General features: G+C 54.2%; 1 protein-coding gene across 1 annotated transcript in view; it reads left to right on the top strand.

Moving 5' to 3' along the window:
• Nucleotides 1-25,479, top strand: part of LOC127030385 (motor neuron and pancreas homeobox protein 1-like) — a 30,378-nt gene extending 4,899 nt beyond the window's left edge. The window contains exons 2-3 of the mRNA XM_050916737.1: nucleotides 23,918-24,078; nucleotides 25,183-25,479. Of these exons, the coding sequence (XP_050772694.1) occupies nucleotides 23,918-24,078; nucleotides 25,183-25,479 (458 nt within the window). The remainder of the gene's footprint in view (nucleotides 1-23,917; nucleotides 24,079-25,182) is intronic.
• Nucleotides 25,480-27,184: the final 1,705 nt, after the last annotated feature.

Here is a 27,184-nt window from a genome sequence, read left to right as displayed (position 1 = left end):
GAGACTTTCTGAGATGCAAACCCGCTGGTTCCGGGGGAAATTCGCCCCTGTGCAAGGGGCCAGCACAAGCCCTTGGGCACAGCTGCAGGCTCCGGCCATCGCGCTGGCGGGCGGGCGGGTGCACACAGGAAAAGCTGCACTGGTCCCCAAATCTAAGGATGCCTGTTCAGCCCCCTAACAGGGGGGCACGTAGTGGTTTACATCTCTGAAATCAGTTGAGGTTAATTTGGTCACTTGTCGATTTAAGTTACATTGACACGAGCCAGCTTCAACAGTGACCAGCCTGGGCAGTGGCGTGATGGCCAGGAAGCTTCGTGCTGATTCTCTGCCCACTGGAGCCACGTAGGGGGCAGGGAAGGGAGGCTGGGAGGAGGGGAGCGGGAATGCACCAGGAGATCTAGGCCTTGCAGGGGGGCACATGCCCTGTGCACTTGCTGCAGGCGGGGAAGGGAGCTGGTGATGATTGGCAGAGGCTGACAAGGTGGTTGAATTGACAGGCCGCCAAGGTGACTTTGGGTGGCTTGGAGGGACCAATGGGGGCCTCAGAGACCAGGCTGGCAATGCTGGTCACTAGCTCTGTGTCCATGGAGCCTATCCCTGGTTCCTAGAGCTCCAGGCCCAGCGCTGGGATGTGCCACACATTGGAGAGTTTGTTAGAGGGGCTGGCTCCTCGGGCAAATCGCTCCTTGACTTGTGTGGAGGTTTTGCCCAGGACGGGCTGAGGGCTGCAAGGGGACTTTTGCCCTTGGCTCCAATTGGAGCAGGAGTAAGGGCCACTGGCTGACCATGTGCAGAGCACAGACAAAGTCACTTCTCCCCATGGCTGGTGGGTCACCCTTGAGGCCTGACTGCAGCTGAGCACCTGAGTCAGAGTGAACGAGTCAGAACGCAGCCGTTCCTCTTGTACGTTTCTGGGACTGATTCACGAGGGGCAGTTCTTTGTACAGGGCCCCAGCCAGTGACCCTGGCTCTGCAGACCATTAGCAGCTTGGGAATAGTTCCTACTGGTAACTGGTTACACGGGTCCCGCAGTGCTGTGCTGCTCCCAGTCCGCGTGGCTTGCAGAGCTAACCCGGCCAGTGCAGACTGGGGATGGGCCAGCTGAATGCACAGTTTGAATTTCACTTCTGAGGAACGTTTAAATTCAAATTTCACCATTTACATGTTTCTGTGCTAGTGACTCTCCATTTTGTGGATATTTGCAGGGGAAAAAAATTGAAATTCAAACAAATATTCACTGGTCATTTGTTCCCCAGTTTGCTCTAGCTCTAGCGGTGACAATAACAGAACCAGAATTTGCCTTTGTGTATTTGCAACGACTCCTCCCCACAATGGGTTATTAGTAGGCTTTGAAGTCAGGTCCTTCTGAACCAGAAAACAGCCCTCTGCCATTGAAGCTAACAGTGAACATAAGAGTGGCCAGACCGGGTCAGACCAAAGGTCCACCTAGCCCAGTGTCCTGTCTGCCGACAGTGGCCAGTGCCAGGTGCCCCAGAGGGGCAGAACAGAGCAGGGAATCATCAAGTGATCCATCCCCTGTCGCCCATTCCCAGCTTCTGGCAAACAGAGACTAGGGACACCATCCCTGCCCAGCCTGGCTAATAGCCATTGATGGACCTGTCCTCCAGGAATTTCTCTAGCTCCCTTCTGAACCCTGTTCTAGTCTTGTCCTTCACAACATCTCCTGGCGAGGAGTTCCACAGGTTGACTCTGTGCTGTGTGAAGAAATACTTCCTTTTGTTTGTTTTAAACCTGCTGCCTCTTAATTTCATTTGGTGACCCCTAGTTCTTGTGATATGAGAAGGAGTAAATAACACTTCCATATTTACTTTCTCTGCACCAGACATGATTTTATAGCCCTCAGTTATATCCCGCCCCCCTTAGCCATCTCATTTCCAAGCTGAAAAGTCCCACTCTTATTAATCTGTCCTCATATGGCAGCTGTTCCATACCCCTAATCATTTTTGTTGCTCTTTTCTGAACCTTTCCCTGTTCCAATATATAACTCCAGTGTAACTCTATTAACATGCCTCAGTAGTAGGCTGTTGTCCTCCAGTGAGCCAGTCGGTAGAGTGGGACGGGTAACATACGTTGCAAGCATATTAACTGACACACAAAAGCTTACGCTCAAATACATTTGTTAGTCTCTAAGGTGCCACAAGGACTCCTGTTCTTTTCGCGGATACAGACTAACAAAGCTGCTACTCTGACACCAGTCCTATAGCTCTACGGTGCTGGGACCTTATTCTGTCCTGAGTTTTCACTCTAGCTGAGAGGAATATATATTTATATATCTGTATCCCACATCTGTCCTTGCCCTTGTATCTCCCACTGAAGTCAATGGAAATCCTGCTTGTGCAAAGACGGCCGGGATTAGGTCCCAAGTCATTAGAATGAAGCCCGATTCTTTGATGAATTGGCTATTAAAAGCATGGATTTATTATGTAAGTTTCGTGATTTAATAACTTCAGAGCCCATTTAAAAAAACACAGCCAGGCAATCTGGTTAATTAAAAGCCCGAACGGATGAGTAATGGTGTAGAAATGGAGAGTTAAAAGGAAAAGCCCCATTATCTCCCATCTCCTGATATTAAACACCTAATGATTGGGCCCAGAGAGCCAGTGGGGCTGTTCTCTGGGGATAGGCACCTTCCTATGGGACGTTGCCTCTCTCCTCCCCATGCAGAAGTGGGGTGGGGTTGGAGGGAGACAGATACATTTACAGCTTGTACTTGGTGTTGCATTTACAAAGCATCAGGGGTGTTAACTGGCTGCATTTTCATACTTCACGGGGCTAAATACGAATATATTCACTCATGGGTGGAATTCAGCCCTTTGCCGAAGGCTGGCCTGAGGGTGAGACGCTCCTGGAGCCTCAGGGGCCAAAGCGGGGCTGTGGAGTGTCTCAGTCTTGGGGCAGCCTTTGGCAAAGGGCTGAATTTCACTCTTCTAATCACATTTACTGGGCTAATCTGAACACCTGCAAGACGGGGCATAGTCACTGCTTGGTGCCCATCTGCTTTCGGTCTGTTATTAATATCGCACCTGTTGCCTGGAAGAACTGGACTCCAAAATGCTAGACCAGCAGTTCTCAAATGTCACTGCATTGTGACCCCCTTCTGACAACAAACACTACTACACGGCCCCAGGAAGGGGGACCGAAGATTGTCCTGGGCAGGGGGGTCAAAGCTGAAGCCCCAAGGTTCTGCCCTGGGTGGGGGGCATGTAACTTTAGCCTTGGGTGGAGGGGGCTTGGGCTTCAGACTTGCTAGGGCCCAGGGCCAACACCAGCTTTGGCAACCCCATTAAAATGGGGTCTTGACCCACAGTTTGAGACCTCCTGGGCTATAGTGACCCCAGACACTGGGCATCTGATTGTCCCCAGAGACACGCAGGCAAGGAGGCAAATCCTAGATCAGACGAATGCCAACGGCCCTGCAAAGACATGGCTTTACTCCCAAGAGTCGCTGAACTGACATCAGTGGGGCTGGCACAGTGCTGCGTTATTCCTACACTGGCCTGAGACTGGGAAACTAGACAAGGCCCAAGCTCCAAGCATCACAAGAAGCCCCTGGCAGGAATGGACTGGGCCCAGTGGAACTGCACATGGGAGTAAAGTCAACAAGCATGTGGACAAAGGAGATCCAGTGGACATAGCGTACTTTCATTTCCAGAAAGCCTTTGACAAGGTCCCTCACCAAAGGCTCCTTCGTAAATTAAGTTGTCATGGGATAAGAGGGAAGATCCTTTCATGGATTGAGAACTGGTTAAAAGACAGGGAACAAAGGATAGGAATAAATGGTACATTTTCAGAATGGAGAGGGGTAACTAGTGGTATTCCCCAAGGGTCAGTCCTAGGACCAATCCTATTCAACTTATTCATAAATGATCCGGAGAAAGGGGTAAACAGTGAGGTGGCAAAGTTTGCAGATGATACTAAACTGCTCAAGATAGTTAAGACCAAATCAGAGTGTGAAGAACTTCAAAAAGATCTCACAAAACTAAGTGATTGGGCAACAAAATGGCAAATGAAATTTAATGTGGATAAATGTAAAGTATTGCACATTGGAAAAAATAACCCCAACTATACATACAATAGGATGGGGGCTAATTTAGCTACAACGAGTCAGGAAAGAGATCTTGGAGTCATCGTGGATAGTTCTCTGAAGACTTCCACGCAGTGTGCAGAGGTGGTAAAAAAAGCAAACAGGATGTTAGGAATCATTAAAAAAGGGATAGAGAATAAGATGGAGAATATCTTATTGCCCTTATATAAATCCATGGTACGCCCACATCTCGAATACTGTGTACAGATGTGGTCTCCTCATCTCAAAAATGATATACTGGCACTAGAAAAGATTCAGAGAAGGGCAACTAAAATGATTAGGGGTTTGGAACGGGTCCCATATAAGGAAAGATTAAAGAGGCTGGAACTTTTCAGCTTGGGAAAGAGGAGACTAAGGGGGGATATGATAGAGGTCTATAAAATCGTGAGTGATGTGGAGAAAGTGAATAAGGAAAAGTTATTTACTTGTTCCCATAATATAAGAACTAGGGGCACCAAATGAAATTAATGGGCAGCAGGTTTAAAACAAATAAAAGGAAGTTCTTCTTCACACAGCGCACAGTCAACCTGTGGAACTCCTTGCCTGAGGAGGTTGTGAAGGCTGGACTATAACAGAGTTTACAAGAGAACTGGATAAATTCATGGTGGCTAATTCCATTAATGGCTATTAGCCAGGACGGGTAAGGAATGGTGTCCCTAGCCTCTGTGTGTCAGAGCGTGGAGATGGATGGCAGGAGAGAGATCACTTGATCATTACCTGTTAGATTCACTCCCTCTGGGGCTCCTGGCAGTGGCCACTGTCAGCAGACAGGATACTGGGCTGGATGGACCTTTGGTCTGACACGGTCTGGCCGTTCTTATGTTCTTATCTGAGAAGTGAAGTGATTGCAGGATCGGGCCCATAACTGTAGCAGGTCCCACTGGTGGTGGACACTGGATCAGGACAGCGATAGAGAACCGCAGAGAGGCCACCAAAGCTGCTGAAACAGGAATAACGGGCAACTGCAGCTCCCGACTGGCACGTGTCCCAGCAGGACGCAGCCAGCAGGGGCAATCTCTTGCCACCGTAAATGGTATCTACGTGGGACAGCTGAGACTGGAGTAACGAGCGAAGGGACTGGTCTGGACTGGGCCCTAAGCAACGCCCTGGGGCCAGACCCTGAAGCCCTTCGTTGTACTGGGGCAAAGTGTACTGGAGTCAACGGGAGTTTGGTCCGAGTATAGGCAGAGTTAGGGCAGGAGTCTGGTCCAGGAACTGGCTGCTGTGTGTCCTTCAGCTGAGTCACTCCGTGGCAGGGGCACAGTGTCATTACCGTAAGTCCAGCATCCTTGGGGGAAGAACAGCATCACAAATTAACCCTCTGACACTGGCGGCCAGGAAAGAGGATTAAAAACATCTGAGGAAGCTGGTTAGAAAGAATGAACCCAGGAGCCTCATGTTCAGATCCTGACACTCATCATGGGAGCTACTGTCGCAGCAGGACGTACGGGAGCCCCAGAAGCCGAGTGCACCCGAGATGCAGGGAGGAGAAACCATCACTGTGACTAACGCACAAAGTGAAGAGATTGCTGGAGCCGTGGCCCTCGGCTCACAGAAAAGAGCCCGAGCCGGGCCCAGTAAAACGAGTGCTGGCCATTAGGGGAATGATAGAATCTGAAGAGCAAATCGCCAGAGACAGAAAAACAAATACATTCTGTGGGGAGAGCAGGAGCTGGAAGCCGGCGAGGGTCTGGGGCCGTGAGTCCAGCAGGGGGCAAAGGGAGCAGTCAGAGAGGATTAGCATATGGGAGAGAAGCTAAAATGATCCCTTTCTATCAGTCTCCACCACAGAAGAGCTGGGGAAAATACCTACTCTTTCCGGGTCAGAGAGGTGAGGGGAGTCCGAGACTGAAGGGTTGAAAGAGGAAGGCCTGGAACATCAGGATAATTCTCTCTGCAACAAGTCACCAGGACTGGCTGGTCCATCCCAGAGCTTTAACTTCAGTGCAGTTATTCTGGCTGATGCCTGTGTAAATCAGCAGACAAATCAGGCTCACTCTTTATACACAAAATGTGTAATTAACCCGTGGAACTCATTGCCACATGATACAGAGACCAAGAGCTGTGCAGGATTTTCAAAAGCCCACAGACAATGATATGAAAAAGCTACAGGTACCTTAGGCACAAGAAGCCTGTGAGGGCTATAAATGCTCCTGCTACAGGGCTCCAGCCAATCTCTAGTGACTGGGGTTAGGAACAAATTTCCCCTGTCGGTAGGTTATTCTAGCTAGAGGTTTCCTTGCACCTTCCTCTGACGCAGCTAGCACAGGACACTGTCACAGACAGGATACCGGGCTAGATGGACTCCTGGGCTGACCCAGTCTGGCAACCCGTATGCTCCAATGTTCAGTGGCTCCTTGCTCCCTAGGATGGCTGCCAATCTGGTGCAGGAGGGCCGTACACCGGTGTGATTTGGGGAGGGGTGCAGCGGGGAGCTCAGGTGGATGCCCCCGCAAGTCCTACCCAGTCACTGCAGCCCTTGCCTCCGCTCCTCAGGCCAGAGCCACGTTTATTGCTGCCCTTGGGCTGCAGGGGCAGCTTCTGCCAGCAAACTGAAAGGAGGTTTGGGGCGATGCAGCCTGGCCCCCACTGGACCAGCCCTGCCACAGCCACAAAATCCCCACAGCTCCTGAAAATCTTTTGGAAGAGCAAGTCCAAGGTATAGGTCGTGAGCTCTCTGGGGCAGGGCCTGTCCCTTTGGGGACTCCTCTGTACACTCCCCGCATGAGAGGGCCCCATCTGTGAATGGCTTTCCTGGCTGCCGCCGTAATTAATAACAGGACTAAATTACAAGGGCATAGGATGGGTTTGGGAGTCAGAGAGCACACACATCACACACATGTACACACACACAGATGCACACACAGTCGCACACACATGCATGCACACAGACGCACACACGTGTACACACAGAGACACACGCATGTATGCACACATATGTATGCACACAGAGATGCACACACATGCATGTATGCACACACAGATGCACACACCACACACATGTATGCACACACAGACGCACATGCCACATGCATGTACGCACACACCACACATGTATGCACACACACATGCATGTACACACACAGATGCGCACACACACACGTACGCACACACAGACGCACACACACATGCACACACATACATGCACACACACAGACACACATGCACACAGATGTGTTCACACACATGCAGACACATTTGCACACAGACACACACCTGTGCACACATGTGACATTGAGATTCCTCTTCTGAATAAGTTGTGTGAGCAAAATTCACTATATCAAGAGAATGTTGCTACCGAGCGAAAGCTTTATCTGCCCCCCCGACCCCGGAGTGTCTGAACCCCTCACAAGCTTTGATGGATGTAGTCCCACAACACCCCTGTGGGGCAGGCCAGGGCTATTCCCCTGTTGTACAGATGGAGGCCTGAGGCGCTCAGACATTAAGGGGACTTGCCTGCGGTCACCCAGGCATTAGTGGCAGAGCAGAGTCGCAGGCTAGCACCCTCATCACTGGATCACCCTTCCTCTCAGTAGCATTCACCCTGGTATCCCCTGGTTGTCACTTCCTGGGCGAAACCCGTCCTAAGCTTTGCTCTAGCCCTCTGCACAGGTTGACCTTTGCTCACTAATGAATATACCATCCCCCACCCAGGGGAGGCGTGTCAATCTCTTTATCCCCATTTCACAGGTGCGGGAAACTGAGGCCCAGACAGGGGCAGCGACTCTCCCGGAAATCATTTTATCTGAGTGAGAAAACAAACAATCTGATTCCTCCTTCCCCTCCTGCCCCTCCACGGCCGCCCGGGACCTAGGGCTCAGCACAAGGCTGAGGGGAGGAATTCTTTTGGGGTTCCCTGAAGTTTTGGCAGAACATCCTGGATTGGCAGCTGCCTCTCAAAGCCAGCCTAGACTGCGTCCAGCCAGGCAGCGTGGAGCAGGAAGGCTCTGGCCTTCTGAGCCATCCAAGCTTGGGCACTGGGCTTGGTGTCTGGCCCTGGGACAGCTCAGGGACTCTGTGAGAGGGGGCCTCTCTTCTGCTTCGAGAGCCAGGAGGGATCACATTGCCTTGCGGCTTCCAGCCGTTGGGTCTGACCCTTCCCAGGGACTGGACCTAGAAGCCTTCGACCACCCAGGCTAGCACGTTTGCTCTGTCGCACATCGAGACAGGAGGGATCCAGTCCAGGCGGGCGTGAGCCGGGGCCCAGCGAAGCCAAACAGGGCGGAGTCTGCCAGGGCTGCGTTTCTCCCCAAGCCTTATGAATTTCTTCGCTGGTGCTGGCTGGGGACCCGCTGGGCTGCGCTGATGGGCCATGCATGAAGGGGCGGCTGGCGCAGGAAGCCGGTGTGTGTTCAGATTCCTGGGGGAGGCTCTGATTTCTGTGCCCCCTGCCAGAAGTAGGGAAGTGCCATGCAGGCCGTTGAGGCCCTATGCAGAGAGCTGCCAAGCTGGAGATTTATGGGCATTGAAAGACTTGATATATATCTCTGGACGGGCGAGCGTGTGAAAGCTCTTTGCAAGAGTGAATCATTCTCGGCTTTCCCACTGGGGCCACCTGTGCCTGGCTGGAGTCAAGGAGACCTTGGACAGGAGAGAGGCAGGGCCTCCGGCTCTGCCCGCTGAGCTCCTGCAAAGGGAGCGGCTGGGAAGGCACAGGACTGTCACGCTCCTGCGGGGAGGGCAGGAGCGTCGTTCTAGGGTCAGAGCCCCCCTCCCACAGATTATAGAAATCTGGGCTTCTGAGCGGTGGGCTAGGCCCCTCCTGCTCCACCAGTGGGGTGATGGGGTAAACAGACAGGGGGTTCCCAGGGCAAGGATCATGCACTGGACTCAGATCAGCCACCCGCTCCTGGGTGACCCTGGGAAAGTTCCTCGGCCTTGCTGGTCTCGAGGTCCCCAGCTGTGCAGTGGGGACAATGACCCAGCCTCCCTGCATCTGTCGTGTCCTCCTACATGCCTGGACCCTGGTCTTGGTCAGCGCCCAAGATTTGCCTTGCCAGGCCAACGCAGCACCAGTGCCCAGCGCTCCCCTTGTTTGGATTTAAGCCAGATCCTGGCAGTTAATGCTCGCTGGCCTGTCCCTTTTACAGCTTGGAAGTGGGCCTGATGCTCACCCGTCTGTGGCACTTCAGCCCCGTTGTGGTTTAAACCCCGGGAGCTGGGGACAGTGATTCCTTTTCAGCTCTGCGGGTCAGAGACACGAGTGCCCTGGGGCAGCTTCCGGCTCACATAGGCAGCCCAATGCTCTGTCATTTCCGAGAGCTAGCTGCCAGCGGCCGGCGGGTACCCCAGTGTGATGGTGAGCAGGAGGAGGGAGGGCTAGGAGAGGTCAGGGCACTGCGGATGCCAGGCCAGGAGGCCGGGGCGCAGGGGAACACTGGTCTTGTCAAACAAACCCTATTTCATCCTTTGCGATTACAGGTTTGGATGATTAAGGTGACTGCGTAGATGTAACAGACAGAGGCTTCTGTAAGGTGTTTGTCTCAGTACCGTCACAAATCAGCACTATCACAAATCACGAACGAAGTGGGTGACTGACAGATCTCTAAAGCAGTTGTGTCTGGGGAATCATCACTGGACGGGGGTGTTTCTTGTGAGGTTCTGCAGGGATCAGTTCTAAGTCTGATGCTATTCAAGATTGGCACCAGTGATCTGGAAGAAAATATCAAATCACTGCAGATGACACACCGAGCAGGGAGTGGTAAATGATGCTGAGGACAGGGCAGTGGATTGCTCAGGGTTACGGACTCACAGATCATGCCCACTCTTGGCACTATGCGGTCTGTGGGGGGTGCCCCTTCCACTGAGACAGCCCTTCTCGGGGGTCCACTGTCTCTCGGGGTCAGGCCCCTCCACCTCCTGGAGCCGCACCTCTCTGAGCCTCAGCACATCTGTCTCTGCCGTGGGCCCCCCCAGGGAGTCCCCTCGCTCTGGGGCTCCAGGACCTCCACCTCCCCCAAAGGGGATGATGCCCCCCTGCCCACCCCATTCTCTAGACCGGAGCGACTTTCAGCCAGCATAAAACAGGAGGGATTATTGAATGCTGAACAAAGCACAGGAAACTCTCCGGGCCTCAGGCCTGGCCTCCCTCAGCACAGCACATCCCAGTCCCCCTGCATCCAGGGGGGCTCTGCCTGCTCCCAGCCCCGAGCCCCCCTGCTTCCCAGCTGGGCCTCCGATATCCCTGGCCCCAAGCCCCCTCTGTCCATTGGCTTCTTTCCAGGTAAACAGGGCCGTAAATGGGGTGGCCTGGGTCTCCTCTCCTCTCAGCCTCCTCTAGCCCCTCTGGGCTGGAACCGGCTGGTCAGGGCACCGGGGTCCTCTCCCTGCAGCCCATTGTCCCCACTAGCCAGACCCGGCTGTGACTCCTGTGCTGGGTTTCCGGGTCCCCAGGTCACTGATCGCTGGGGTGTCCATCCTCCAGGCCATCGGCCGGGGTCCCAAGTTCCCTCTCCAGTCCCCTGTACCAACAAACTCCCTCTCCCCTCCCCTCGTTAAACCAGTAACACCCGGGGACACTGAGTCCCAGCCCCCCTGCATGCAAACCATTGGAAAACCAAGGAAAAAACAAGAAAATCCCCCACTTGGTCCCACTTGGTAAGCTGGGCCCATTCAGACAAAATGAATTTTAATAAAGCCAAATGTGAGGCCAGACACCGAGGCTCAAGGACTGCAGGGCAGACCTACAGAACCGGGGCCAGATCCTGGACAAAAGTGACTCTGAAAAGGGTGTGGGGGTGAGAGTGGACAAACAGCTGAAGACGAATGGTGACAAGAGGGGCTAATGTGTCTAACTAGGGGATAAAAGTGGAAGTAGGCAGGTAATTTTACCTCTGTACACGGCACTGGTGAGCCCGACAGGAATATGGCGTCCAGTTCTGGGTCCCCGTGTTACACAGAACAGAGCCATAGGGATGATTCAAGTGCTGGGGAAAACGCCTTCGAGTGAGCTCGATCTGTCTAGTGAGGGGAGTGAATTGCAGTGTCGGTGCCTCCGCGGGGAGAACCCAGTGCACACTAACAGGGATCTGTAGCTATTGCAGTGGAGAGAGGCAGAGCAAGGGCCAGTGACTGGAAGCTGAAGCCAGGCACATTCCCACAGGAATTGTTAGCTCTGCGGGCAATTAGCCACTGGGACAAACTCCCCCAGGGCAGCAGTGGCTTCTCCAGCTCTTGGTGTCTCCAGATCCAGCCCAGAGGCCTTCCTGGAAGCTGCCTTAGTTCGGTTCAGTGCATGGCTGGCGGGGCCTGATCTACAGGTCGGTCTACAACCAGATGGCCCCTTCTGGCCTTAAACCTCTGTGAGTGGTGGGTCCGGGAGGCCGCCCGGTGGAGTCAAGTGGGAGAGGGGACGGGTGAGCTGGGCACGTGGCTGAGAAGCCTGCTTGCTGGGACGGTGCCTGGCATGGCGATGGCCCAGTGGGACACGCAGGGTAGGGCCAGGCTTGGCAGTGCGGGAGGGGTGCAGTTAAATTGCAGGGATGTGGCCATGCGGGAGGAGGTAGCCAGGGACAAGTGGGGGGCTTGGAGAACCTCCCAGAATGGTCCTGTGGCTAAGACCACCAGAGCAAAAGCGAGAGGAAGGAAACCAGGTGGTGGGGGAGCCCGGGTCCCAGGAGGAAAAGCCAAGGCAACAGGCCCAAGACGACAGGGTGTAGAAGGGGGCCATTAAGCGCCGTCTGTGGGGCCAGGCAGATATAGCCAGTTCAATGGCTCAAGTGGGTCAGCGTCAGCTCTGTTGTCTGCCCCAGCACCTTGGAGTCCTGGCCATGACACTGGGGGAAAAGCCCACCAGGCCCACCCTGGGCTCCAGGGTGACAGGTTCTGTTAGCTACAGCAAACAAGGCAGGACCTTCACCTTAGGTGATGACAATGGTCCCTTCTGGCTTTGGAATCTATGACCAGGTTGATATTTCTGCAGGGGGGAGCGGATTGTGGTCCTGGTAGTTTGTTTCTTTCTCAGGAAGCTGGTACGGGGTCGGATAGACCAGTTGTCAGTTTTATTGGCTTGGCTGATTAGTATCAATGGACTAGCTGGCTGGCCCCGGGTTACTGGCTGGCAGACGTCAAGTCTAGATGTCGCATGTTGCCGGATAGCTCCCCCCCGGCAGCCAGCCTGGAAAGCACAGGCCTCTCTCCGGCATGGTGGTATTGCACAGACAGAGACCAGCGGTCAACAGCAGCCACAGCAGCAGGTGGAAGCCTGGGTTCTTCCATTCCTTGTGAAGATGGTGGCCTGGCTGGTTCCGCCCCTTTGGGGCTTTTCCTGAGCGAGGCGTCTCCTCTGGAGTTTCTTGGCAAGTCAGAATGGGGCGTTCTCCTTCCGAGGTCACTGGCATCACCCAATGGAGTTGGGTTAGGTAAGAACAGCCCCATTCTAGGAATTACTGTCTCAGAAGGACCTCGCAGGTCCTCGTGTGTGGGTCAGTGAGGTCAGGGGTCAGCCCACAGCCACGAGCCACTTGATGAGTCTCGGCTCGGAAACCATTGCAGGCTGCATGGGTAGCCCAGAGCTGGAAGTGATGGGAACTCAGTCAGAGCAAAAAGCTTTTTACAATTTGCAGGAGTGGCTCAGTTTCTAACTGCAGGCCCCTCCCTGCCCCACATGGTGCAGCAAGGCAGAGAGCGGCAGGGCTCCCCTCAGACATAGCCAGGCCCTAGGGTCGTCACATCCCCGAAACACATGCCCAGTGTACGTGTGTTTCTGGGGTTCGTGTGGACACAGGAAGCCGTGGATGGGTCTGAAATAATCTGATTCGAGGTGGTCTCTGCATGGAATTTCACTGCTGCTGCCCTGAGCTGGTGTAACAGGGCTCACCCCTGCCAGAGTGCCCTCATGTGGCCAACCACAGCAAGGCACAAAGTTCCTGCCTCGGTTTCCCTAGGGCCGTCGGAGCTGCCCACCCTCCCTGCCACAGATCAGACCAACAGTCACCTCCCCCGCCCGGGAAAGGAATGTCACCCCCCAGAGTCCAGTTCAAACCTTGCTTATGGGCACAATTTATTTGTATCAGTGCAACCCTCAGCAGATCAGTCAGTCAGACAATTCCCAAAGCCCCAGAGTAAAATGTAGCCATTCCCCACCCCCGTTCCAGGGGCCACTTCCAGACTGCCTACCTGAGATCCCCCACCTGCTGCCTTTCCCAGTTTTGCCTCCCTCCCCGGGCCAGCCACCTGCGAGTGGTCAGGCCTCTTCCCCAGTGCCCCCACTATTCCAGGGCCTCCGCACCCCTGGCAGTTCTCAGCGCTTGCTGCAACTCTTCTCCCACAGCCTCAGCTCAGCTCCCCACGGTGCTCCGCTCCCCAGGTGCCTTCACGGGCAAGTCCTGCCGGTGCTGAGCAACTTCTCATGGGAACCTCCCTCTGGAGTCAAGCCTTTCTCCTGGCCCAGCCTGCCCTGAGCTGGTTGTGATGGGTTCAGTCACAGAGACCCCCTTGGGACTGCCACCTGATGTGCTGAAATGACCTTTGAGCCCGTTTTCCCCACTCCAGAACCCTGTCTTGTTGAGCCAGACACGCTAGCCTGCTGCAACACAGACCCAGGCCTGGGACATGCCCAGGGGCGGCTCTAGACATTTCACCGCCCCAAGCATGGCGGGTGGGGGGCACTCTGCCGGTCGCCAGTCCCATGGCTCCGGTGGACCTCCCGCAGGCGTGCCTGCGGAGGGTCAGCTGGTCCCGCAGCTCCACCGAAGCCGCGGGACCAGCAGATGCTCAGCAGGCATGCTGCTGAAGGCAGCCTGCCTGCCGCCCTCCTGGCGACTGGCAGAGCGCCCCCCCGCGGCATGCCACCCCAAGCACGTGCTTGGCGTACTGGGGCCTGGAGCCGTCCCTGGCCATGGCTCAAAGCTGCAGACTTTAACCAAAAACTGCTCAGCAAGTCAACTATCTCCAGCACCCAGACACCCAGCTCCCAATAAAAGCAGCAAAGAATCCTGTGGCACCTTATAGACTAACAGACGTTTTGGAGCATGAGCTTTCGTGGGTGAATACTCATGCTCCAAAATGTCTGTTAGTCTATAAGGTGCCACAGGATTCTTTGCTGCTTTTACAGATCCAGACTAACACGGCTTCCCCTCTGATACCAGCTCCCAATGGGATCCAAACCCCAAATAAATCCGTGTTACTCTGTATAAAGCTTATACAAGGTAAATTCGTAAATCGTTCGGCCTCTATATCACTGTTTGCTCCCCCAGGTATCCATCACTTACTCTGAGTCTATTAATAAACAAAAGTGCTTTTATTAAGTGGTTTCAAATAATAGCAGACAGAACAAAGTAACTCACCAAGCAAAGTAAAGCAAAAACACGCAAGTCTGAGCCTAATGCATCACGAAACTGATTACAGGTAAAATCTCACCCTCAGAGATGTTCCAAGAAGCTTCTTTCACAGACTAGACTCCTTCCTAGTCTGGGCCCAATCCTTCCCCCCGGTACAGTCCTTGTTAGTTCCAGATCTGGTGGTAACTAGGGGTTTTCTCATGACTGCAGCCCCCTTTGTTCTGTTCTAATCTCTTTTATAGCTTTGGCCCAAGGCAGGAATCTTTTTGTCTCCCTCTGAATGGAAAAGAGCCAGGTTTAAGATGGATTCCAGGATCAGGTGACATGGTCACATGTCCTGTGAGACCCCAGCCTCCACTCTTCCAGGGCTGGCCCGCATGCATCCAGGGAGGTTTGCAAGTAACCAGAGCCATTTATAACCAATTATCCTAGTCAATGGGAGCCATCAAGCTTCCAAACCACCATTAATGGCCCCCACTTTGCATAATTACAGTAGGACCTGGGAGCTATACTTCATATTTCTAGCTTCAGATACAAGAGTGATACATTCATACGAATAGGGGGAACATAGCCAGTAGGTTATATGCTTTGTAATGATACCTTACAAGAGACCGTTTGCATAAAGCAATTCCAGTTACCTCATATTCACACTTATAAGCATATTTCCATAAACCATAAGGAGTCGGAGTGCAACGTCACCCTGGTGCCTCCCTTTGCCTGGGGCCTCGGCGTAGACCTTCTGCTCAGCAGGGTTTCCCAGCTCTGGCCAGTTCTCTCCCACGGCTCTCATCAGCTCCCAGCTCCTGCTGTCTCCACACAGCTCTCATCTGCTCTCAGCTGCTCCTTTTTAACTGCTGCCTGGCTCTTTACAGACGCCCTGCATCAGGCTCCTTTGAGAGGCAGCTAACTAGTCCCAGGTGAACTGGGCCCATTCGCGCTTACAGGGGCCAGTGACCCTGGGACAGCAGGTGATTTGGGGGTGGGAGCGGATATTGGTGTGGGGGGGGTCTAGGCTGTTTGATCCCTGCTGTTTTGGGATGGGGAAGATCCCTGCAAAGGTGTGAGCCAGGAGTGTGATGTTTAACGTAGTCCTCTGGCTGGCCCAGGCCTCTCTTCTCAGGAGCCGTCCCTTGGCTCTGACGGGCTTTCTCGCTATTGCCCTGGGCTCAGCCTCCTGTTTTGGGGAGCAGTACTTGGACTCCCTTGGCCTGGCCTGGCTGTGGGACAGTAGCTGCTGTTGTCACTGGTTAGTGATCTCCCCTGTCCGTGGATGAGGATTGAGTTTTCTTGCTGGCTCTTGTTTGGCCCATAAACTGCTTTTGGTAGCACTGAGCCCCCATACTGACTGTGTGCCCTTCCCCAGAGCGGGCCACTGGTGTCCCCTGCACAGCTTTGGCCGTTCTTTGGGAGAGCGTTGGGACAGACCTCTTGGGTACCCCGGTCTGCCTCGTGCCCCGACGAGCGTATCTCTGTGCTAGCTCGTCCCTCACACCACGAATCACAGTAATATTCAGGCTACGTCCAGTCCCAGGGGCCAGTCACTTACCCCAGGCCAGTTGCTCTTTGGGTCTCACACAAAAGCAAACGCATATAGCTAAGCCTGTAATAAACTATACCAAGATATATTAACTAGAAAAAGGAAACAAGAGAGGTTAAAGCAGGTAAACAGATACATGCAAATGAGTTACTATCTTAAATTTCAAAAAGTAATAGAAGCTTCTATAATCAGCAAGCTCTATATCATAGACTCCTAGGACTGGAAGGGACCTCGCAAGGTCTCTAGTCCAGTCCCCTGCACTCAGGGCAGGACTACGTAGTATCTAGCCCATCCCTGACAGGTGTGTGTCCAACCTGCTCTTAACAATCCCCAGTGATGGCGATTCCACCACTTCCCTAGGCAATTTATTCCAGTGCTTCACCACCCTGACAGGAAGTGTTTCCTAATGTCCAACCTAAACCGCCCTTGCTGCAGTTTAAGCCCATTGCTTCTTGCCTGTCCTCAGAGGTTAAGAAGAAAAATTTTTCTCCCTCCTCCTTGTAACAACCTTTTATGTACTTGAAACTGTTCTCTGGTCCCCTCTCAGGCTTCTCTTCTCCGGACTAAACAAACCCAATTTTTTCAATCTTCCCTCATAGCTCATGTTTTCTAGACCTTTCATCGTTGCTCTTCTCTGGACTTTCTCCAGTTTGTCCACATCTTTCCTGAATGTGGCACCCAGAACTGGACACAATTCTACAGTTGAGGCCTAATCAGCGTGGAGTAGCGCAGAAGAATGACTTCTTGTGTCTTGCTTACAACGCTCTTGCTAACACATCTCAGAATGATGTTCACTTTTTTTGTAGCACTGTACACTGTTGACTCATATTTAGCTTGTGGGCCACTATGACCCTGTCATAACCTAGTCCCAGATTTGGACCTTAGCGTCCAAAATATGGGGGTTAGCATGAAAACCTCCAAGCTTAGTTACCAGCTTGGACCTGGTAAAGCTGCCACCACCCAAAAAATTAGAGTGTTTTGGGGCACTCTGGTCCCCTCAAAAACCTTCCCTGGGGACCCCAAGACCCAAATTCCTTGAGTCTTATAACAAAGGGGAATAAACCATTTCCCCCCCCTTCTCCCCTCCAGGTATTCCCTCCCTAGGTTCCTAGGTTCCTGGAGAGAGACACAGAAGCAAGCTCCGTGAATCTAAACAGAGGGACTCCACCCTCCCCGTTTCCAGCCTTGGAAAACAGAAGTACTGAGAGCTAATCTCTCTTCCCCCCTCACCCAGAGGGAATGCAAAGTCAGGCTAGTAAATCTAACACACACAGATTTCCCCCGACTTCTTCCTCCCACCAATTCCCTGGTGAGCACAGACTCAATTCCCTGGAGTTCCCCACTAACGAAAAAACTCCAACAGGTCTTAAAAAGAAAGCTTTATGTAAAAAGAAAGAAAAATACATAAAAAATGGTCTCTCTGTATTAAGGTGACAAATACAGGGTCAATTGCTTAAAAGAAATATGAATAAACAGCCTTATTCAAAAAGAATACAATTCAAAGCACTTCAGCAACTACACACATGTAACTACAAAAAAACAAACCTATCTTTTTGTACTTACAACTGGGAAACAGAAGATTAGAAAGCAGGAAATAGAGAAATCCTTCCCATAGCCGAGAGGGACAGAGACAAGACCAAGAACAAAGGACTCACACACAAACTTCCCTCCACCCAGATTTGAAAAAGTCTTGTTTCCTGATTGGTCCTCTGGTCAGGTGTTTCAGGTTACTTTTTTTCAGGTGAAACAGACATTAACCCTTAGCTATTTGTTTATGACAGACCCCCAGATCCCTTTCCGCAGTCATTGCCTTCCTAGGCAGTCATTGCCCATTTGTATGCGTGCAACAGATTGTTCCTTCCCAAGTGGAGCACTTTGCATTTGTCCTTGTTGAATTTCATTCTATTTACTTCAGACCATTTCTCCAGTTTGCCCCGATCATTTTGAATTTTAATCCTGTTCTCCAAAGCACTTGCAACCCTTCCCAGCTTGGTATCGGCTGCCAACTATAAGTGTACTCTCCATGCTATTATCTAAATCATTGATGAAGATAGGAAACAGAATCGAACCCAGAACTGATCCCTGTCCATATCCACTCGATATGTTCTTCCAGCCTGATTGTGAACCACTGATAACTACTTTCTGGGAATGATTTTCCAACCAGTTTTGCACCCACTGTATAGTGGCTCCATCTAGGTTGCATTTCCCTAGTTTGTTTATGAGAAGGTCATGCGAGATGGTATCAAAAGCCTTACTAAAGTCAAGATACACCACATCTACCATTTCCCCCTAGCCACAAGGCTTGTTGCCCTGTCAAAGAAAGCTACCGGGTGACTGTTACTTATCACCTTACTATCTTCTAGGTGTTTGCAAACTGATTGCTTAATTATTTGCTCCATATCTTTCCCGGTACAGAAGTTAAGCTGACTGGTCTGTAATTCACAGGTTGTCCTTACTCCCCTTTTTATAGATGGGCACTAGATTTGCCCTTTTCCAGTCCTCTGGAATCTCTCCCGTCTTCCAAGACTTTTAGAAGATAATTGCTAACAGCTCAGATATCTCCTCAGTCAGCACCTGGAGTATTCTAGGATGTATTTCATTATATGTCCTTTAGGGCTAACCAGTGCTAAACACAGGGGATCTCTTACTTATGCCTAGTAAACCTTGCACCTGAGAGTCCAAGCAGCACAGAGATACAGTTCCTTCTTGTTAGGAGGTTTTATTCCCATTCTCCCCTGTGCTCACAGCTGCAAGCTCAGCTGATGGAAGGAATCCACTTGCAAGACTCATCTTCACGGGGGTGGGGGGAGAGAGAACAAGCAATGTCTTTTGTCCTCTTTTTCGTCTCACAATAGCCGTAGGGAGTTGGACCTTCCCGGTTGGCCAGGAGATAACACCTTCAGCTGGAGACCAGCACTTCGCACTAGTTAATATCTCTCTCCTACCTGGTGCTTTACAGTCACAGAGGCTTGTAACACAAATGCTCAAATATTACCATGCAACACAGCACACAGCTGTTATAACTGAGATTAATGCTGGAAGCCACTCATAAGCATTCGACTAAGTCTAAACCCTAAACACGTTCTTATCATTCTAATACTGATTTTAATGGCACTAACACAGGGTAGCCAGACTAGGCCTAGCTATGTATCTCAGTGCACAGCTGAGAAATGGAGATCTTGGCACGAGCTGGCTTCTGGTTTGCCAGCATCATGAAGGTCTGAGTTCTAGTCCTGCTTTTGCTGAGTTTCCTGTTAGCCATGGTGTCTGATCTCTAGATTCTTACATGGCACCTGGCATCTGGGCGCCTGGAATTCAACCCAATGCAACTTTATAATGTTCAGTTAATGCAACATCCATTAAATTCCTGCATGACACATCATTAACTCCGTGGCCTATCCCCAGTTAATTGACTCCTGTTTGTAAAGAGCGGTGACAATGGAAAGTGCTGTCTAAGGGCTGCACACTGCTATTAGCTCAGGGAGGTTCCTTCCTGGTACCTTTGACTTCAGTTCCCATGCCGACAATTTCCCTGTTTTGCTGCTTTGTCCGTATACTTCTCATGAGCTTGTGAATTTTGAGCAAGCACTTTAGGGTCACCTGAACCGGTGAGGGCGGGCAGAGGAGGGGTGTCCCTGTCCAGAGCCTATGAAATTCCTCCCTTTTTGGACCCATCTATCCATGAGCTCTAGGTCACATCCATGTTCCAGTTCCTTTAACACCTCCCAACCTCCCCCTCCCCTTCCTGGCTACTATCTGCTTCCTCAATACTCTCCTTGAGATGATTGCCCTGCAGATGTCAGGCCCTGAATATACTGACAGCTTTAACCCTTCGAACCCTGGGACTTTGCAGCCGGCTGGCCCAAGGAGATCTCAGCTTTTGGGGGGTGCGTGGCACTGTGGGTGCCAAAAGGTTAACGGCCCCTCTGCATATTTCAAGTGTTTTTTTCGCCTGGAGATAGCAAAGGTTGATCCTCTTGTAGAACCAAAAGGGGCAAATTCCATGTGTTGTCAGTTTGTTTTCACCAAGCTTCTGCCCCCAGCAGGAGCGACTCTAGGGATTTTGCCGCCCCAAGCACGGCAGGCAGGCTGCCTCCAGCGGTTTGCCTGCGGACTGTCAGCTGGTCCTGCAACTTCAGCGGACCTCCCACAGGCGTGCCTGCGGACCTCCCACAGGCGTGCCGAAGCCACAGGACCAGCGGACCCTCCGCAGGCAAGCCGCCAAAGGCAGCCTGCCTGCCACCCTCGCGGGACCAGCAGAGCACCCCCCAGGGCTTGCTGCCCCAAGCACACGCATGATGTGCTGGGGCCTGGAGCCGCCCCTGGCCCCCAGTATCACTACCAGCCACTGGAAGATGTGGGGCGGGCGGGTAACAGCTGTGCTTTGCAGACTCCTAGCAGGTTTCTGAGAGCTACAGAGATCCATTTCCTTATGCATATTAAGGGGGATTCTTTTGGAAAGGAGGGCAAGGTGCATTCCTTGTAATAGTACTGGGAGCCACCAGTCGGTGCTGTTAGAGATACTCAAGTTTCATTTAACTGACTATACAGGCAGATGGATCTTGGAGAAATGTTTGTTGTTAGCTGTGGTGCAGTTCTAAGCGGTTCCCTGCTTGAAGCTCATGACTGAGTGTGGGAAGATCTCCTAGCTACGCTCCCACGAACCAGCCACTAGTAACACTCTGTGTCAAAGCTTTACGTCCTTATTCGGTGCGATGCCATGCTCCATAAAGAGCAATGGCATCTAAACGTGAATCAGGTTCGATTTTAACAGGGGCGTCCTGTCTATAGTGGGGTTTAAAACATAAAATCACCTCCTTCCGGTGACACCTTCCGTCAGCTTGTGTCGTGAATGCCGGCTCAGAGCTGTAGGCCGTCCTAGGAGAGAGGGCAGTGACTGATGTCTGCACAGGATACAGGGTCAGATCTGTAAAGCACCCTGCATCCCAAAAGGCCCAAAGTACTTTACAAACCATATGAATCAGCTCCTCTGCCAGGGGAGGGCAGGCGGCTCAGCAGTGCTCAGTGCCACGGCAGAGGAGTGTAGGATGAGAAGTGAGCAGAATGCCTTATGCAGGGGGCTCTAGGGAAGTAGAAAGGATTACCAGAGCCGGAGTGGGGCCAGGACTCTGGGGTTAACACCCCAGCTCCAATAAAGAGCATCTCTGGATCGATAGTGACCTCTTATTAAACCTCAATATTACAGCTCTGAGCCAGAGGGAAGAGCATCATTCACCCCACTTTCTACAGTCCCCCTGGGACTCCCATGCTGGCTCAGCCCCCCCGGCTTAGCTTATGGGACCAGAGAAGGTCAAGGTTCAAGGTGCCATGGGTGCAGGCTAGATGTGAGATGCATCTGGTAAAACTGAGCTAAAGTTTGTGACCAGCTCTGAGCCACCTGGCGGAGAAGTGCTGGAGGCAGGAAATTCCTGGTTATAAAGGATGGTGCGAACTCTTCTGGCAGTCGCTGGTTCTGGGGACGTGGGGCAGATCTCCTGGGTGTCAGATGTTCAGTGTTGGGTCGCATGCTGCGATCTCACGGTGTTAAGTCCACTGGATGCTCCGGCACTGTGGATTTCCTCCCTTTTCCAATGGGCATTACAGCGTCTCCGAGTGGGAAGCTAAAAGCTGACCCGAAGGTCCTACTGTCACGCCCACCTTGGGCCTCGTTCGCTGCCACTCTATCCCTTGTGCTGTCACTGCACCAGTGGAACGGACTGCAGGCCACGTCTGCCTTGTGCGGGTGGGGATCAGCCCCACGTGGCCTCTCAGCACGAACATGCTGCCAGCGTTGCAGGCTGCTAATGCTCACTAGTTCTCTCTGCTTGGGGGCGTCTGCCCAATTCCCAGCCCCCTGCCTTGCTCGTCCTGGAGCCGTCTCCATGCGGAGACTTGGTGGGAACACACAGGACTGTGAAGCGCTGTGACATGCCCAGGGACCTGGCTCCAGCCTGACCCCCAGCAGTCTCTCCCATCACCCCTCCATCTCCGGCTCAGCACTTCGCACCCCGCCACGGACCTGCTGGTTTCGATAGCGGCTGTTCTCCTAAAGAAGGGCCGTAAAATGGAGCCCCAAAGAGCCAATAACGAGGGCACAGTGGAGATGAAGGGGGAATCAGACAGTGCGTGCCCTGTTTCTGCCACGCCGCGCTGGGTTCTCAATGGCTCTTTTGTTCCTTTCTCTCCTGATTCAGCATGGCCCTGCGATAAGGAGTGATTAGCGAGATAGCAGGCCCTGGGCCCCGCTCCACGGGCTGCTGCTCTTATCGCAGACTTTGGCAGCTGAGGGTAATCAAATACACTTCACGCTAATCAAGGAGTTTTCATTTCGCTAACGGAATCAATTTCAATCTCCAAACGAGTCCTGATAACGTCGCTGCCAGTTTAATATCAGCTGGGCAATAAACCCATTATTGGACGAGCAGGCGCTGACAGCGACACTTAGCGCTCCGCACCCCGTGCTCTGCCCCGGGGCCGGGGGGCACCGCATCACCAGCCTGTGCCGGGGTCCTCTGGGGGTCCCTGCTGGCTCTTGGGCGCTGAGATGTGGCCAGGCAGGGGCTCTCTGGGGAGCAGCATTGGCTACCAGGAAGAGGCCTCATTTCCCTGGGACTGCGCCAGGCGTTCACACACACGCTGCTCAGTTTTTGCTCCTCCGAAGGGGAGCGTCCCTGACCGAACCACCACGTCCTATGGCACATGGGCTGGCCAGTGGGGTCTGGCTCCCGGGGCTGGCCCTGTTCAGCCCATGAGAGCTCCATCCACTCCGGGTTGGGTGCAGAGAGTCTCAGCAGCAGAATCCCAGCTGAGACGGGGTCGGTTTGCAGGGAAATGAGCTGGACCAGGGGGCCCACCATGGTCTGGCCTTGTGTGACTTCCCCTCTCTGTGCCCCTCGGTGTGTTTGCAATGAAGTGACCCTCAGTGCCCACATACCACAAATGAGCAGCGGGCACCATAGGCCAGGGGAGGCCAAGCCTCCCCAAACGGGATGCGGTGCACCTCCCTTTGGGGGCATGCTGCTGGCCTGCCGCCTTCGGAACGCTGCCTCCCGACAGGTGCCTGGGCCGTGGCCCTGCCCACGCCCCATGGCCATGCCCACACCATGCCCCGTGGCCACGACTCCTCCTCCTTCCCCCCCACCCGCTGCGTGCACCTCTTCACCCCCGGAGAGGCAGAGAGGTGTGGGCGGCAGGCGAGGGGGCCCCTCGGGGAAGGGGCTAAGCGGGAGCAGGGCCTGGGCTGGGATGGGTGGAGCATGGGCGGGGCTTTGGAGGCTGGGCAGGGGCAGGGAAGGGGGCGGGGTCACGGGGCAGGCACCGGTGGCTCCTCCCACTTCTAGGGAGCTTCGGGCCCAGCCTCCCCAAATGCCCATGCTCCTCCCTGCCTCTAGTGACGTCCCGCAGCCCAGACCCTGCACCGTCCCTCGGCCCTGGACACTTCTTCCATCTTCAGGAAGTGCCTCCCCCCCAGCTCTCCCCCCCCACCCAAGGGGGCGTCAGGCTTCCCTCGCCCATCCCCTCCCCCGAGCACCCACCCGTCAGCTTCACAGGAGTGTCCCGTCTGCTCCACCCTCCCGCCTCGCCTAACCCTGGGTCACCTCCGCGAAATGCCCCCTGGTCTTCATGGGTCACGGCTCCCAAATTCCTGCTGCCCAGCCCCACCTCTTTCCCCCTCCCTGGCTTTTCCCTGGCAGCCCCGTCTTCTCCCCGCTGCCCTGGGGCCAGGGACCTTAGCTAGCGCCTGCTGCCGGGGGGATGAGCATCTTCCACTCTATAGCGGCTGCCCCCAGGGCGCCCCCCCTGCAGGGCAGAGTAGCGCGAGATCCGACTGAGCCTCGCCCCAAGTCACGTACGGTAAAGCAGGACTTGACCCTGGGTCCAGGTGCTCAGCACCGGGCGGGGCAGATGCCTGGCCCTGCCCTCAGGGAGGGACTTGCTGCAGCTCTCAGCCCCCGTCCCCCACCCGCTGACCTGTGCCCACTTGTTGCATTTCAGCCCCTCCGCAGTCCGGCCTGATGGGCAAATGCCGCCGGCCCCGCACGGCCTTCACCAGCCAGCAGCTGCTGGAGCTCGAGAACCAGTTCAAGCTCAACAAGTATCTGTCCAGGCCCAAGCGCTTCGAGGTGGCTACGTCGCTGATGCTGACCGAGACACAGGTACAGTCCTCGCAGGAGCTGGGGGATGGGAAAAGGGGAGCGGGGGGGAGTTGCCCACTGGCCTCCCTCTGCACCTATGGGCGAGGGGCAGGGCCGATGGGTCTTGGACTCCCGACCTGCAATGGTGACCCCAGAAGATTTGCCTCTTTTCCTGGCACAGCGACTCCATCCAGAAATCGGTCACCCAGCAGCAGGGCCAGTCCCCGCTCTGTCCTCTGAGGCTACTGATCTGGCACCCTCTTTGTGTGTGTGTGTGTGTGTGTGTGCGCGCGCGCACCGTTCTGGGACCCTGGGCTGATTCTAGCCCCTCTAGTCCATGTGTGTGTGTGTCCCCAACACAATGCTATATTCCTAAGACTCAGCCCCTGGGGGCCCCTCCTAACCCCAACCTCCAGGGCAGCTATGCTCCCCATGTTCTAGCACTGGGGCTACTGGAATCCCACCCAGTGACCCTGATTCTCCATGATACTGTGTCTGTGCTTGGAGTGGGCATTGGGGGCTGGTAGTTAAGGTGGCTTTAACATTTCTGATCTCTGCATTCTAGGGCAGTGTAGGCACCTGACCAGCCCCCAGTGTAAGTTAGAGCAACCTCAGCGCTGCTCTAAATGTCTCCCCAGCACCCAGTGGACCTAGGAAGCAAAGGACAGCTGTAGAATTGAGCACTCTGGCCATGCCCTTGATCCACCCTTATACTAGGGGCTGGGATCAGGGCTGTTATAAACCCTTTATACTTCCAGGATGAGTGACTCGGGAGAGGCTGATCTCCAAGGCGGGTGACCCGGGAGGGGGTGATCTCCAAGGTGGGTGACCTGGAATGGGGTGATCTCCAGGGTGGGTGACCCAGAAGGGGGTGATCTCCAGGACGGATGACGTGGGAGGGGGTGATCTATTAATTTGTTCAGCTCCTCGGGATAGAGACTCTCTCACGGGGTGCGGTCAGCGTGTGGCCCAGCAGGGCCCGGCTCTGCGCTCATGGCAGTATAACATAACGACAAGTGTGCTGTGCCCCACCCTGGGGCTGGCGGCGTGTCAGCGCTGGGAGAGGCTGCCCCGGGTGTGTGGCTGGGGAGGCCCTATAATCACCCTCCTGTTGGTCTTCTGCAGGTGAAGATCTGGTTCCAGAACCGCAGGATGAAGTGGAAACGCAGCCGGAAAGCCAAAGAGCAGGTGGCCCAAGCCGAGGCCGAGAAGCAAAGAGGGGTCAGCAAAGCCACCGAGAAGCTGCTGCCCAGCGAGCCGCAGGGGCAGGAGGAGGGCCCTGAATTCAACAGGCACGGTGCCAGTGTGGCGTTCCTGCACCACCGTGCCACAGAGTTCGGCTACAGCCCGGGCTCCTCGTGCTCCGGGGAGGAAGAGGAGCAGTTCAGCTCCATGGACAGGAAGATCGGCTCAGCGTTATGAAAGGCAGTCCCGAGCGATCACCCCATAAAACAGAGCAGAGAGAGCAGCCCAGAGCTGGAGCGAGCCTGACAGAGCCAGGGTTGTGGCCACCTCCGCTCCTAGCAGACTGAGAGACCCGACCCAGGCAGCGGCACTGAGGAGACTCTGTGGCACCTGCCCATCTCCTTTAATTTATGTGTGTTTGGATTCTATTTAACCCGTAATTATTCTGTCAGTGTGTATTGGCGGCTGGGGATAGGGTGGGCTGGACTGAGACCCCCCCCCCGCTCTTCCCCCATAAAGATGTTTGCTACAGTGTATCAGCAAGCTGGTGCTCTTCCTTACAAGGGGGCCAAGACCAATGCATAGGGGGTAGGGCCCCTCCCTTAACCCCCATGAGGGCTCTGCTGAGAGCTGGGGGTACGGGTCTCACAGAGGAGGGTGCCCAGGCAGGCCTGGAGGGGGCAGTGCTGGACAGGTCTAGATCAAAGCCTCTGCCGGGTGAAGAGCGAGGAGGCCCTGGCAGGTGGACATTAAATGCCCCTCAGTAGAGATCCCCGGCCCCATGTCACTGCACTCATCCCCCACCCTGACCCACGTTCCCTGGGAGACCCCCAGGGGCCGGCCACGGACTCCCCAATGCTTTCCGGTGCAGATCCACGGCCAGTGTCCTGCAGGCTGCCAGAGCTGCTGCAGGGTCAGTTTCTCGTTGCCTGCACACAGGGAAGGGGGTTTGATCAATGCACTGCGGGATATGGTACTTACTGACTCTGCTGACCCGACTATCCTCGGCGTTGGCTGTGAGCCTAGGAACCACGCTAGCCTGTGTGCAGAGGGGAACGCAGACCCTCCGCGTGCCGGCACTGAGGTGGGTGTCACCCGCCCCAGGGGCAGAGCCACAGAAGGATGATGACACCTCGCTCGTTTCGTCAATGCTAAGGGGTCTGCAGCAAATGTATCAAACGCTGAAAGGTAACCAATCATCCGCCTGCCAGCCCTACCCAGCCATCCAACTAACCAATTACCCGCCTGCCAGTTCTACCCAGCCATCCAGCTAACCAGTCACCCACCTGCCAGCCCTACCCAGCCATCCAATTAACCAATCACCCGCCTGCCAGCCCTACCCAGCCATCCAACTAACCAGTCACCTGCCTGCCAGCCCTACCCAGCCATCCAACTAACAAAACACCCGCCTGCCAGCCCTACTCAGCCATCCAACCTAGCAATCACCCACCTGCCAGCTCTACCCAGCCACCCAACTAACCAATTACCCGCCTGCCAGTTCTACCCAGCCATCCAACTAACCAGTCACCCGCCTGCCAGCCCTACCCAGCCATCCAGCTAACCAGTCACCCACCTGCCAGCCCTACCCAGCCATCCAATTAACCAATCACCCGCCTGCCAGCCGTACCCAGCCATCCAACTAACCAATCACCTGCCTGCCAGCCCTACCCAGCCATCCAACTAACAAACCACCCGTCCTGCCAGCCCTACCCAGCCAACCAACTAACCAGTCACCCACCTGCCAGCCCTACCCAGCCATCCAACTAACCAATCACCTGCCTGCCAGCCCTACTCAGCCATCCAACTAACCAAACACCCGCCTGCCAGTTCTACCCAGCCATCCAACTAACCAGTCACCCGCCTGCCAGCCCTACCCAGCCATCCAGCTAACCAGTCACCCACCTGCCAGCCCTACCCAGCCATCCAATTAACCAATCACCCG

This window comes from Gopherus flavomarginatus, chromosome 10, assembly GCF_025201925.1.
Source record: "Gopherus flavomarginatus isolate rGopFla2 chromosome 10, rGopFla2.mat.asm, whole genome shotgun sequence".
Classification (NCBI taxonomy): Eukaryota; Metazoa; Chordata; order Testudines; family Testudinidae; genus Gopherus; species Gopherus flavomarginatus.
Note: the sequence above shows the minus strand (reverse complement) of the source record. Positions and strands in the feature narration are given on the sequence as shown.